The following is a 13,701-nucleotide window of genomic DNA, read 5'->3' on the forward strand; positions in this document are numbered from 1 at the left end:
ACCCACTGTACTCAATGTTCTTTATGAATAATTTTTGAATGATTTTCTAAAATGAACGGAATAAGTTAAATTTTGGTCGATCATATTTAATTTTAATGTGTTTGATATGCCTAAATTTAATGGAGTCAACACAAAAGCTGTAGAAGCGCGCTTGCGTAAACAGCAAATTGCACATGAGAAGAAAGAAGCTCAAAAAGAAGCTGAATCTGACAAATACTGGAAAGATGAAGATAAGAAGGTCCAATCTAAACTTAATAGGAAGGTATAATTATGATTTATCATAGGTGGAAAAGATTAAAAAGGCGGAGAATAAAATGCAGAAGAAAATTGAACTAAAACAGCTATTTAACAAGGAAGATGAGGAAATGAAATCCATTTCGAGAGGATCATCTAAGGTAATTTCGCTGAAAAATAGTCTTTTAGTTCTAATACTAAAGTTACCAGGAGCGATATTATTAAAAACACGATGCTAGCAAAAGTTATGAATGAGAAAGAATATAAAAAAGTGAGTAAATTATGACTTAGGATGATTATGTAGAGATAAATGAGATACCTTTGGAGTCTAATATTAATCATGAAAAGATAAGGGAGCAATTGGAGAATGACGGAGTGGAAGTTATTGATGGTATGAGGAAGATAACATAGTTTCTGGAATGACTGAGATATTGGATGTTCTTTCGATTGGTAAAAAAGTGGATATGCATCCGGAAAAGAGGATGAAAATGGCATATGCAAAGTTTGAAGCAGACATGCTGCTTAAATTGAAGACTGAGTATCCCAATTTCAAATTGTCTCAGTACAAGAATATGATTCAAAAAATGGTAAGGTTTAGTTTAGTTAGTGGAAAAAATCACCTGAAAATCCAATGAATACTCCAAGATAGATAACTTTATGTATAATGTATGGGTCGACCCACTAGTATATGTGCGTAGTATTTTTATGCATCACTGAATGATAGTTTATGAGGATCAGTTAATGTTTAGAATAGCAGAATATCTGCAAAATAGATGTATTAGAATTGTCTTAAATAATTCGATTGAAATTGTTGGCCAATTAGACACTCTAATACGCCCCGTTCGTAATATACCTATGATCGCACTCACTCAAATATATAAAAATAATGAATTAGAATGTGGTTCTGAGCTACCTAGAATTAAAACTTATGGGAGTCCACCATTAATTTTGATAAATTCAAAAATTGTATCAAAAGACTCCGACATAATTACATCTAAAGTTTTCGTACGAGGGCATCATATATGTCTAATATGCAATAATGACGCTAGAATAAACATTAAAAATGAAGGTGAGAGGATGGCAACATTTGTAACTCAAAATCCAGGAAATGTGGTAAAAAATAAGGCATTCATTAAGTGCCAAAGAATAGGCTGCAATAATTAAAATTTTGTAGTTTTAAACTATCATGACTGTAATTAATTTTTATTAATACTAGCTTTGTAATTCTCTAGTTCCTTCATAATTCTATCTACAAATTGTTCATCGACATCTTCATCGTCCCATCCAGAATTATCCCAATCTTGGCACCAGCCGGTGAGTTCAGGATCATCTGCAATATTTCCTTGCATGTTAGCAATCCCATCAAATTCCTCCAATTCATCGTCTGTTTCGTCCAAAACTTTCAAGTCAAGTACCTGAGATTCATCCATTGCCATATTATTAAAATTATTAGGCACCACATGCTGTCATTGTTTGTGTGTTGTTGTGTAATATTAATGAGTATTAAAAACATGAAGCACTTGATGATTGAAAATTTAGATATAGTATTATGAAATTCGAGCGCACGCCCCGATTTACGATCCTAGATACGTGGTAAGTAATTGCCTAAAACTAGAATTACAAAATAGAACTGAATATGTTAGATGCCAAAGTTCATTATTCATTCTATGCATGAAAGTAGAAGTTTGTTAACATTTTTATTTTGCGATCTAACGGTCATCCTGAGAATGCAACCAGAAGATGACATTCCAATAGTAGCGTTTACTAGTGTTTTACAGGTACCCAGACATTTTCCAGCCAATAACAAATTCTGGAAATTGTCTGAGCTTTGATGGCATACTGTTAGATTCATAAATTTAATAAATCCGGGCACAGCCTTATCGATACTCTTAAAACTCAATCCATAATTCGATATATCTTCATGTAAATCTTTACCCTCCCATTCCACCATAAATGTATCTTTGTCCATTTGCCAACTTGTAAAGTAATCTCCTCCTCTTAAACTCATAGAATTTGTCGTATAAGTATCATCATATGGGTCATAATCTTGGGATTCGATTATGTTAAATGAAAGAGTAATACCATAGCTTCCCAGTAGATATTTTTCGCTGCTGCATCCAATTGTCAAATTGTTGTTGTACTTCACTAATACAAATAATGATTCTTGCTGGCCATAACTTAGGTGATCTATTGGCAACACGCCAACGATGTTGAGTGGTTCAGTTGATATGGGAGTTAGTGATATATTTATATCTTTAAGTTCGAATTCTAAAGTATTTTCGACTAAGAACTCGAATAAAATATGACTCTCAAATATATATTTGACAACAGATACTACGTAATCAGCTTCATCTTCAGTCAAATTGGTTGGATTAGTTTTAACAAGTAATTGTAAATCTTTTAGTTCTGGTAATATAGATCTGATAATTTCATTATAATCAATTTGTTGTTGTATAACTTGAGAATCATTACTTTCTTTTGTAGAGGTTCGAGTAGGTGGTTTTATAGCAACGGAAATATCAAATTTGTCTCCACACAATCCATTCCTGACTCTATCCTCCAAATGAGACGACAACGCCGCAACATCATAGGACAACTCCAAATCCAATAATTTTCCCAATTCAACAGTATCAGAATCGCGTATAGCTTTATAATAAACCTTGGCCCTCTCCCTAACCTCCTCGTCAACATCATCCAGACAACATGCAAGTATGACACAAAGATCCTTGTTCAAATGTGGGCACGATAGGGAGATAAAGGCCAAACAACTGACAACAGCAGCGCGTACATCTGACTTCTCGAGAATCAAACGATTGTAAATGTATCTAATGTATGAAGACGGATCCGGTGTTTTGGGGATAACATTTGATAGAAATTGCAATATTTGTATGTTTATATGCGAATAATCACAATCTTCAATAAACTCACATAAATGATCCAACCCATATAACATACAAGAGGGCACACTGTTTATTATGTTGATTATTGAATTTACAGTTGCATTTTTGAATTCATAGCCGCCACTTTGGAATACTTTAGACAAAAAGCTTATCACAAGTTTACATTTGGACGGGTATACTATACACAAATGCTCAACAGCTTTAACGACTTCCAATTTGAAATCATCTGAAGAATCTTGCAAAACTCCAACGACACGTGTAAGTAAATTGTCAATAGTGGACTCACTTCCAGTTTTGAGTAATGTGCCAACCGCTAATGATGATATAGCTCTATTATCATGTTTAAGTAACATCTCTAATTGGTTATTTAATGGTTCGACAAAATTTGACATTATTTGTGATAATGAAAACAATTGTTTAATACCGGAAAAAATAACAAACCGATCATTCGATGTAATAAATGATTTAAGTATCAATATGACGCTGGATAGCTCATCGTGATAAGGGAATAAATCGAAATTTTTAAACTTCTCATAATGATCTGTAGCAATAGTTACAAATGCTTTACAAGCCTCCAATTTTGTTATTAGTGAATCGCTAAGTAAGCAATTTTTCAAAAAGCAAATTACTTGCCTTTCATTAGTCTCGCCAATGTCACTTGTCAATACATCTACATAAAATTTTATAAGCACGCATTCCACGTAAGGACTAACATATGAGTTTAAAGTATTTGCTAGCTTTATTAATAATAATTTGTCACCTCCTCTTATTTTCAACATAAGAGTTAATGCATGATACTGTACCATTGGGTTATTGCTTTTAACGCATTCCATCACTTCATTAGTCCATCTTTTTACCATTTCACTATTTGATTCGAAAATATGTATCCCGCAAATTATAGCACAAGATTTGACAAATGGATCTTTGTCCAATATTGATGCTTTTAGGTGTCTATCAATTTGAGCAGCAGTTGAGCCATCAACAATACAACCTAAGGTTCTTATCGCATTCGCTTTGTAGCACGTATTATTTGAATTAATATCCTTTGTTAGTGAACTAGTAACGACTAAACTTTCCGCTTCACTAACACGTATACTTTTAATTACTAAATACATCAATTTGCGTAGGGAATGATCATTTGACTCAAACAAGCGTGTTACACCGAAAAATACATCAGTGGCCTCAGCCTCTGTAAATTCATCTCGTCCATTGTTCAGCAAAAATAATATTTTAACCAATGATTGCTTACACAATTTGACATTAAGAGGTAACTTTCTAAATACTTTTGTGCCAACAAGTACAGATGCCTTGTCATTTAAGTGTGGGTTAGAATTTTGATTGTTTCCATGTCGTTCCTGAAAAGAACTTACTGCGTTGGAAATTGTTTCCCGCAGCGCAGAACTCATCCGAACAAATAAGAGCCCAACACTAGTCGCAATTAGCTATATCATTACTAGCATTGCACGTTATAAATAACATACTTTAATATTATTATTATTATATGTAAAATTTTATTATCTTTGTGTTTTTATATGCATTATTATTTCTACGGTTGGCACTAATTACGCCCTTAAATCGTATTAGACACGAGATACCTCAAAAGGATTGTAGCTACACATTATAATGGATTTTAATTACTATTTAATATATTCATTCCGTGGTAATCTTAAGTCATGAAAAATGATACAAATACTTTATGTGAAGCTTAGTGCTAATTAGTTTAAATATTTGTATAAATTCCTAACAGACGTCCGAGGGACGGAGTTCTAAGGCCAACAAAATAATCGCATATAAACTACTGTCTAATTGTATGATAAGATTAAGGCTCCAACAGTCTTCCACGGTGGGCATTGCATAATATACAGAGGTAATACATTTTATACAAAAAATTAAAGTACAATGGAGTCAGAAAGGGACGAAATTTGGCATATTCTCCTTAATATTCAAGGGTTTGGGGTTGAGTGCTTGTTTTAAAGGCATTACTGGTTGATTCAATGATTGTTGAGATTGTAATGAATGTACAGATGGTGTCCGATATGTAGATATATGTTGACACTTGTCATCTTGTAAAATGTGTGTGGATATACGACTCGTCAGGCACACGTGCCTATTAACCAATTTTACATCATCATTTGTTAATTTATTGGCAGATATTGTCGCAATACGTGATTCAAGTTCAACAAGTTTTGTTGAATCCACAACTCTATTCTTACTGCGATGTACATCACCATCAAAACCAGAAGATGAATCTGATAAAACCCGTAAACTCTTATAATCAGAAACACATTTCCTCTCTAAAGTTACATCACTCCCTGCGCCATACATGGCGGATGTCCTAATTGATTTATTCAATATGCCCCTAGCACAATCTATTGTTGTAGAAGCACCAATCGTTCTCGACGAATCAACCATTGCAGATGATGTTATGGATCTGGCAGAATCAACTCTAGCAGTTTCATTAAAATCATCAACTGCAGTATCAACGTCGTTAAGTTTATTGATAGGTACATTCATTGGTAAAGGGGGAACTGCATTTATCCACGCAAATCTGACTTTAGGATGCCAAATGGTCCATTTGTTGGGACAGAAATATGAAAATTTGTTTCTAGTCCAGGGATGATGAAGGACATCCTCAAGTGCGAATCTGGAATTAGTGTCTGGATCAGTTAATCCGAGGAAAAGGTTCCAGGAAGCTTTTGAGACTTTAAAACTCCTATGTGGATTGGGAGTCCTTAAAGTTTTCAAAGTGCTCATCAAACCTTTAACAATTGCATTAACCTCTTTATTCTTAGGCCTACAAATAAATCTGCCTGTTAATAACATTAAAAATACCATTCCCAATGCATAGTTATCAATTTTTTCATTGAAAGGGCCACAATTCAGCAATACTTCAGGTGGATTTATTTCGAATGTGCCAGGCCATTCCTGACCTTTATTTTCATTATCAGATTCTTTCAAAGTGTCGACTTTTACATTCAAATATTTTTCCATAATATGAATCACCTCATTGTAATATCTCAGATTATCATTATTAACATAACCACGCGTATTCACATCTCTCATATTTTGTAGCATTTCAGACCAACCGAAATCTCCTATAACCAATCTTCCATTGCTACACATAAATATATTTGTAGGTTTCAAATCTCTATGCACGACCTGTACATCTCTCAAATGCAATAATGCTTGTACAATCTGAATAAATACTCCAAATACATCTGGAACTTTATGTTGCCATAAATTTCCTGCAGTTGCATATTCTTGCAATAAAAGTATACCCTCTTTACCTACAATCAGACGATGAAATTTTACAACGCCCAGACATTGGCTTGCAGCCAAATTTGCTATTTCTTTTGCAAATAATTTTGCAACAACTCCAGGATTTGGGAAAGCTTGAGGTTGAAGCAATTTCGCTGCTAATTGTTGCCCAGTTTTTGAGTCTTGTACAAGCCAAACTTTTGCAAAGGAGCCTTTTCCTAGCGGCTTCAAAATGTTTAAATTGGCAAAGATACTAGAAGAAACGTGAAATACTTTGATGCCGCCAAGCGAATTGCATAAAATAGGAGTTGAGGAGTCTGCACTACCACATTTTGATTTTTCTAAATCTTCGTTACGAGTTTCTAGTGATATACACTTGGTCGATGTTAAGCTACCTACGGTATTTAATGTATTGTCAGTGAAATTGTAGGGACCGTCTCTAATGTCACAAAGTGAACTTTTCTTTGGCAAAGATTCACAATCCTTTCTATCCATGGTACTCAAACATAGATTATCCAATAAAAAAATCAAAAATTACTTCCATTAGAACATACCTAACAAATTTCTGTGCCTAATTAGAGTCCATGGCGAATCCACTTTTGAACACAATTCATTTCGGAGACAAAAAAAGTATTGATATTAGACTAATAGTTCTATTTGGATTTTAAGCTACTATAAATATGATTTCTATTGCATAGAATGGGCGTAAAGGTGCAGCTCCACTATGCACGCCAGTGTCCCATGATTATTCTCGCTCTGCTAGGCGTATAGCAATATTCTAGTTTAATTATCATGCAAATTGAATGATTTTACTTATACCATTGACATATTATGCCCGCTTAAATCAATCATTTTCTTCCCGCAAATGTTACATTTCCCTTCCCTATAGGCACTTAATCATGCCACTTCTTACCACGAAGGACAGTATTTTCCATTTATTCTCAATTGGGTTTTGCATATTTTGCACACTCCTTTAGAAACGTCGTTGCTATATCAATAAATGACATACAAATTTCTATTACCTCTAATCTCTACCAATTTATTCACTCCAACCTGCCTTTTACTTCCTACAATCTGTTATTACTAACCTAAATGTTATGTTATTTACCATCTCTCGATACATTAGGTGTTACTAACGATCGCATCTTACTTTCGCATTTTTCGCACGGCATCCCGACATATATACATATCACTCCTTACAGCCAATACACAATTGTTGTCATTCTATGAACAAATGTTATAGGTTTATGTAGAATTGTATATTTAAAATTATTTTATATATTCGTACTATCTTGCGGGTTGTTATGCATAATGCTGTGTGTTGTAGAAATTATATAATAGTCTAAGGGTATCCATTATGTATGTTGCAACTTATTACACATTGATAAAGTATGAATTACTATAATATAATAGTTATATTATACAATTATTATTTTAATGAAGTTGGATGAGATAATGAAACTATTACACATTATGATAGATGAAATATGCGTTGACTATGAATATAAAAAAATATTATATGTATACCATTAAAGTTATAGAAAATGGTAGATACAAGACTAAGTTAGATGTAGAATACATATTAAAATAAATTGCATTCAATAATAAAGGTATGAAGGTTCGGATATGACGCAGATATACCAAATACCCAATGGGTTATATGGCATTATTTACTGAATTGAGAGGTAGACTCATTCAATGCTAATATTGTTACCAAAAGTTGGCAATCTATCGAAAATTATTGTTATTATTACCATTATCCCAAGAATAATGTACTAAATGAGAAATTTATGAACGGGTATGACATCTGAAGCATCTGTGACAAAATATATGATGAAAAATCAGATCTTGTATATTCTACCAATAGTAACAGTATAGACAGTGTAGCAAGTTATCAAATATTGTTAGTGTGCTAATTTATGCAACAACAAAAATTTCTATGAGCTATATATAACATTAATAAATGAAACCACAAACATCAGTCACAAGAAAACTAACACAATTTAAATTATAAAAATGAAAAGAAAAAACATAAGAATAAGAAGAAGATAGTGGAAAGTGACGAGAAGAATAGCCAGAATTAATATATTAGCAGATCCTCACAGAAATTTATAAAACAAATAAATACTACAATTGTAAGATGCATGATCATAACAGTTAAACTTAGGAAGGCGATTAAACAGCCACAGTTGTACCGATTTTTATTTTACCGCCCACTGAAAATGAATATAATATAGGTGATATTTTAAGGGCGGATATTTCATTTCTGAAATTTAATTTTACTGAAATCATTTTAATAGATAATATTTATGTGATGATTTCATTAAATACCTCAAAATGTTTAAAATCGGTTCCACAAAGATATCAAAATAGATATGTTAAGCTTTAAAACCCAATACAATATATATTTTTACCTTACCAATACTATATAAAGGAGGATTATATAGAATGAAAAGATGTCAGAATTAATTATAATTACGCTTGCAAAAATTGAAGCAAATGTTATATGGATTTATTGTATGTTTCTAATTGTTCTTTATTATTAGTAGTATCTCCATCCCGCCTTTTAAAGATGATTATGTCAAAATAATTCGATTAAAACATAATGGCTCATTATAATTCAAGTTCCATTTCTACCTGTTATATAGAAACTTCGCAAATACGTATTCAATATAATGTATACGAGTGTATGTGTGAAGGATGAAATAAAATATACTCAGACTGTCGATTGTTTTATTGCATTCTGATGGTAACGCAGCAGATATAATTCTATACATTTAAGACTAATTGCGTACGCCTTATTGTCACCGCATCTAACCATATCCTCATGTATGATATTGAATACCAAATTTAATTTAGAAAAATTATTCCTGATATTGCATGGTATTTCACCTGGCTATCCACAGTAATATATTCACTATACATGCCAATGCCTTTTAGCCATATTTACCAGCAAAACATTCTTTTACTTCTTCATGCAGAACAATCTCTCACTGTGTAGGCAATTTTAAAATTTGTAATACTACATTTTCATAACTCTATCATTAGAGTTCTTGTATTAAGCAAACGTGTTATTTACAAATTTATTTAGAACATTTCACAATCCACTATCATAAAATCACATTAGTCACATCATTATTACGAATAATTACAAATATATTATATACACTTGATTATTAACAAATAATCAATATACTATGCTGTATATGATTAATCATTCCATTAAATAACCACACTTAAATTATGTGTTAAATCATTATTCAATGTGACCGAATGAATTATTAATTTGTTACATCTTTAAAATTGTGAAATATGTATCCCTCCAATGGTTTTTACTCTGCATGATTTATTTAAAATTTACATCAATTATTAATTTATAGATAAATAACGCGTATTTGACAACATCATTAACGAACTATTTATGCAAAAGCAGATAGTTTGCCAAGTTAGACATAATAGCTAAATAATTGTAATTTTGAATAGCCTTTTTGCAAATAATAAGATTATTGAACAAAATTTACAATACATAGCAACATTTAGACACCTTATTTACTACCGCTAACAATTCATTTTGAAATAAGATACCACACTCACAACAATTGATGTTACAACTTGACACTCACTAATCACTAATCACCAATCACCAATCAACGCATTAGGCAAATATGATATTAATTAGCAGGCACAATGTTAACTATGTGGCGGTATAAATTAAAAACATAAAAACCAAGTCACACCATAACTTTGTGTGTCAACAAACAATAGATAAGTTTTTCTTTACATAAAGACGCATGTGCGTTAGTGGTCAAAAAGGGGATTTCCCACAATCGGATTTCTAGAACTGTGAAAGCCTTGCTTCATGTATTCCTTGCGATCAAACCTGCTGGAGTAATAGGGATTGGTGTGACATTTATCTGTGTCAACCTAGACTTACCGAATTTATACCCACTATCAGTATTAGATTCATTTATCTTGCTATCCCTAACCTCATTTCTAGCATTTTCCCTATTACTGTCGTGTTTAGAATTCACATTTTCATGCCTGGAGTGACCTGTTTTATTTTTAAAATGCATGGTCTTTAGTAGGGTGCTCACTTCAAAAGTGATCGATGGTTCCAGATTGTTAGCGTTATTAAAATTACCATCCCTTTGGATTATACAAATGGACCGTTTCATAATCTCTAGTTGATTCTTAAGTGCCATTCTCTCCTTGTGAATGTGCGGTGGCTAAATAACTATTTAATTACCTCTCCTAACAACAATCCAAGCTGGGGCTGTTTGTTGAGCGTAGAATATATTTCAAATTGCATATTTTCAAGTATTTTTCTGACTAGAAACTTTCCAATTATCTTGGGAACTGAGTCTCTTACATTACGTAACACAATTTCGAAATAACAATCTAGCCTACGACGGATTTCCTTGATAAATGTAGCGCTGTATCTGGTCTTTTCCATGGAATCCCAAGCCTTGCTGATTTTCTGTTGTGCAGCGTGAACCATTTGAGAAGCTTTATCTGTAATAGTTCTTTGTTGCGGTTCTTTGACGTTACTCGAATTATCTTCCTTATCCGAAATATCGTTGCACATGATACGGAAATTATCCAACAGATATTTAGAGTCATTTGTAAACAAATATGTAGTCTCAGAAGTGATAAAATCATTCAATATTCTACTGGTTACGTCGTATTCGCGCTTAAATATCTCCAGAGATACGTTCAAAACCTCAGAGCCAAGGGCAGGAAATCTGTTAAAAACTCTATTAGAAATATTGTTTGACAGGGTTATAAGAGTCGAATTAATTTTGTCGAGACAGGAAAATACATCGGGGACGATCTTTTTCAAATAAGGGAGTATTAGGAATTCGAAAGTGTCTAGTGAAGGGAAGCCAGGTAAACTATCTCCCTCGTGCAACCGTATCGCCTGGTCAATATCGTGATTTGACATACCAGAAGTAATAGGTTTACCCACGTATTCTTCTAGCAACTCGTTAAAAATACCCCTAATTTGGCTGCCGACTGCAATCTCCGCCTCAAACATAGTTTGCAATCTTGCGGTATATTTGCCCTTGATTGTACTAGCGAATATGTTACAATAATCGGCAATTAGTGCCCACAACATTTGCACTTGTTCAGCCTCAGTTTGTGGCACATTATCTCCGATTGCAGCCAATTTCTCAGATACAATCTTAGTTTTAGCACTAAATTAACTGTCTATATACATTAATTCGTTGTGGATATCTGGGATCAAGTGCTTGATGTGTAAAAATAGTACATCCGTTAGCTTATTAATGAGCGAGGGTATTCCGAATAATGAGGGGTTTAGGTTCTTGTATACAGAATGATTATCAAAAAACTCTTTCTCATTCTACGTAAAATGATATAGCCTACCTCCAATGCCTGAGAGATACTGACCCCCTCGTTAATATCCTTTTGAGATCTATTTTTAACTCCAGTATATCCCAATCTTAGTGGTACATCATCATTTAGTATCATATGCGAAGCATCTACTCCACGATCCATTAGGTCAATTTTGGTGATGACTCCTAAGGTTCTAAGGCCTTGAGGATCGGCCCTTCGCGCTAGCTGCAAAGCATCGCTGGTGGACATGTCAACGTTGGCAGCCAAAACCGCTAGGATCAGGGTTCGATGATCGGATGCATATTTCATTGCCATGTCTCTAGTAAGCTTTTCAATATCGTCAGTTTGGTCGCTGTTCTTAATGGGTACTCTGGTAATGCCAGGTAGATCAATTAGGGAAAGGTCTGGACAATTGGGAGAGTGAATAGAAAGAATGATGGGAGAGTCAATTATCCCGCAATTTTCACCAGCATCTTTGTTCGTGAGTTTGACTATATGATCTCTGACCTTATTGAAGTCGTAGAACTTCTGACCGTCATTGTCAAATACGGCGTAGGCCTTTGTATCGCCATCGCCTACCAAATGTACCAACCTGAACTCAATTGGCCTTCTCGTTACTATCCCCTCCCCCCTTGGCAAAAAATCAATCCCAACTATGCTCTCCAGCACACTACTTTTGCCACTGCTTTGGGTACCTACCACACATATTCGCGGCAAATTGATATATTGCTGCAATCCAATATCACGGAGATCATCAATAAGATCGATGAAGCAACGCACGTTACTATACAAGGTATTATCACCACTCATTTCTGTGACGTCAATACTCTAAATTAGTATATATACACATACGGTGTGTATACACAGTATACACTGCAATGCCACACAATATGACCATTACACTATCAACGACTTTTCTTTGCCAAACAGACCAAATTCCTAATAATTAGCCCCAAATTACCCATAATGGGTGCCAATAAAAGTGATAGGAATAGAGGACCATTATTGTCCTCACCACCGTCCTATAATGACGTCGAAATCCCCAAAAAACGATCGTACAACTTCTTACAACGCAACCACACCACTAAACATCACGAACAACCAAATTTTGTCTACCTTCAAGCTGAATTTCTGCGTCTAACTGTTGATTTAGTACACAAATTCAACTTCAATGATGAACTCAAAGAATATCTCTATTTGCTGGATAGGGGAGAAACTATACGCTTGACGGATATTAGCAATCCAAACATTCGTAAAAAGATGCGGCACTTATTGCGTGCTTTGTATGTAGAAGAAAAGAACGGATACTATACAAAACCTTCCGATTGCGACATATCCTTGAGACACTTGTTGGACGAGTTTGGAGAGTACATTGAGGATAAATGTAGAAACTTGCCTAAGCCCAAGGAACGGAATAAATACACTGTGAAAGACACTAAAAATGACCAGACTGTGCCAGAGAGTACTCTGAATGGCGGAAACGATGATCCTATTATTACGGCCACAACTGGCGCGGCGGACGACGAAGGGACAGACATTAAAACTTCCCTAAAGAGCCTGAGAGAATTACACGAAGAGGGATTCTATGTTGATTATAAGGAGATGCAAAAGGAGTTTATCAAGAAACACAAAGCAATTGATCTTTGGGGATTGTCAGCTGAGGAACAACTTTTGGCCATGAACGACCAGGCACAACATGCTCATGCCATTTATGGCGAAGATGAAGGCTATGTTATTGGCAGTGCAGTTAAGAGCATCCTAGGGGACACAATTAGGCAGGTGAATAACAAGGAATACAAGGAGTTGATTGGGCGGGGAAATGAGCTTAGACAGAATTTTTCTTGATAAATTCAATTTTATTGTATTTTAATGTATACTTTTCTCCAATTAAAAAAATCGTACCAATAACATTCTAAAATCACATTATTTGTGTTCCCTAGTCATCACAACTAAT

General features: G+C 34.0%; 8 protein-coding genes across 8 annotated transcripts; 3 read left to right on the forward strand and 5 right to left on the reverse strand.

Annotated features, from left to right (window-relative positions):
* BmR1_04g08220 (Protein of unknown function (DUF1014)) lies at positions 107–883 on the forward strand (the record flags this gene model as incomplete). Its single annotated transcript, XM_012794781.1, has 6 exons — positions 107–262; positions 285–395; positions 416–505; positions 526–625; positions 646–821; positions 842–883. 6 exons carry the CDS (start codon positions 107–109, stop codon positions 881–883), a joined length of 675 nt encoding a protein of 224 aa, XP_012650235.1.
* Positions 952–1,398, forward strand: BmR1_04g08225 (hypothetical protein; the record flags this gene model as incomplete). The annotated part of the gene is made up of 1 exon (XM_012794782.2): positions 952–1,398. The coding sequence occupies one exon, from the start codon at positions 952–954 to the stop codon at positions 1,396–1,398; it is 447 nt and encodes a 148-aa protein (XP_012650236.2).
* BmR1_04g08230 (hypothetical protein) lies at positions 1,431–1,664 on the reverse strand (the record flags this gene model as incomplete). The annotated part of the gene is made up of 1 exon (XM_012794783.1): positions 1,431–1,664. The coding sequence occupies one exon, from the start codon at positions 1,662–1,664 to the stop codon at positions 1,431–1,433; it is 234 nt and encodes a 77-aa protein (XP_012650237.1).
* Positions 1,665–1,894: 230 nt separating this feature from the next.
* Positions 1,895–4,540, reverse strand: BmR1_04g08235 (Adaptin N terminal region; the record flags this gene model as incomplete). The annotated part of the gene is made up of 1 exon (XM_012794784.1): positions 1,895–4,540. The coding sequence occupies one exon, from the start codon at positions 4,538–4,540 to the stop codon at positions 1,895–1,897; it is 2,646 nt and encodes an 881-aa protein (XP_012650238.1).
* A 499-nt stretch (positions 4,541–5,039) lies between these two features.
* On the reverse strand, positions 5,040–6,887 carry BmR1_04g08240 (Protein kinase domain; the record flags this gene model as incomplete). The annotated part of the gene is made up of 1 exon (XM_012794785.1): positions 5,040–6,887. One exon carries the CDS (start codon positions 6,885–6,887, stop codon positions 5,040–5,042), a length of 1,848 nt encoding a protein of 615 aa, XP_012650239.1.
* Positions 7,206–7,564, reverse strand: BmR1_04g08242 (cysteine-rich PDZ-binding protein, putative (CRIPT); the record flags this gene model as incomplete). The annotated part of the gene is made up of 4 exons (XM_012794786.1): positions 7,206–7,284; positions 7,309–7,380; positions 7,402–7,459; positions 7,501–7,564. 4 exons carry the CDS (start codon positions 7,562–7,564, stop codon positions 7,206–7,208), a joined length of 273 nt encoding a protein of 90 aa, XP_012650240.1.
* BmR1_04g08245 (Dynamin family) lies at positions 10,191–12,557 on the reverse strand (the record flags this gene model as incomplete). The annotated part of the gene is made up of 5 exons (XM_012794787.1): positions 10,191–10,306; positions 10,327–10,618; positions 10,639–11,587; positions 11,609–11,754; positions 11,778–12,557. 5 exons carry the CDS (start codon positions 12,555–12,557, stop codon positions 10,191–10,193), a joined length of 2,283 nt encoding a protein of 760 aa, XP_012650241.1.
* Positions 12,714–13,592, forward strand: BmR1_04g08250 (hypothetical protein; the record flags this gene model as incomplete). Its single annotated transcript, XM_012794788.1, has 1 exon — positions 12,714–13,592. The coding sequence occupies one exon, from the start codon at positions 12,714–12,716 to the stop codon at positions 13,590–13,592; it is 879 nt and encodes a 292-aa protein (XP_012650242.1).
* Between the last annotated feature and the right edge of the window lie 109 nt (positions 13,593–13,701).

Source organism: Babesia microti, chromosome IV, assembly GCF_000691945.2.
Source record: "Babesia microti strain RI chromosome IV, complete genome".
In the NCBI taxonomy this organism is placed as follows: Eukaryota; Apicomplexa; class Aconoidasida; order Piroplasmida; family Babesiidae; genus Babesia; species Babesia microti.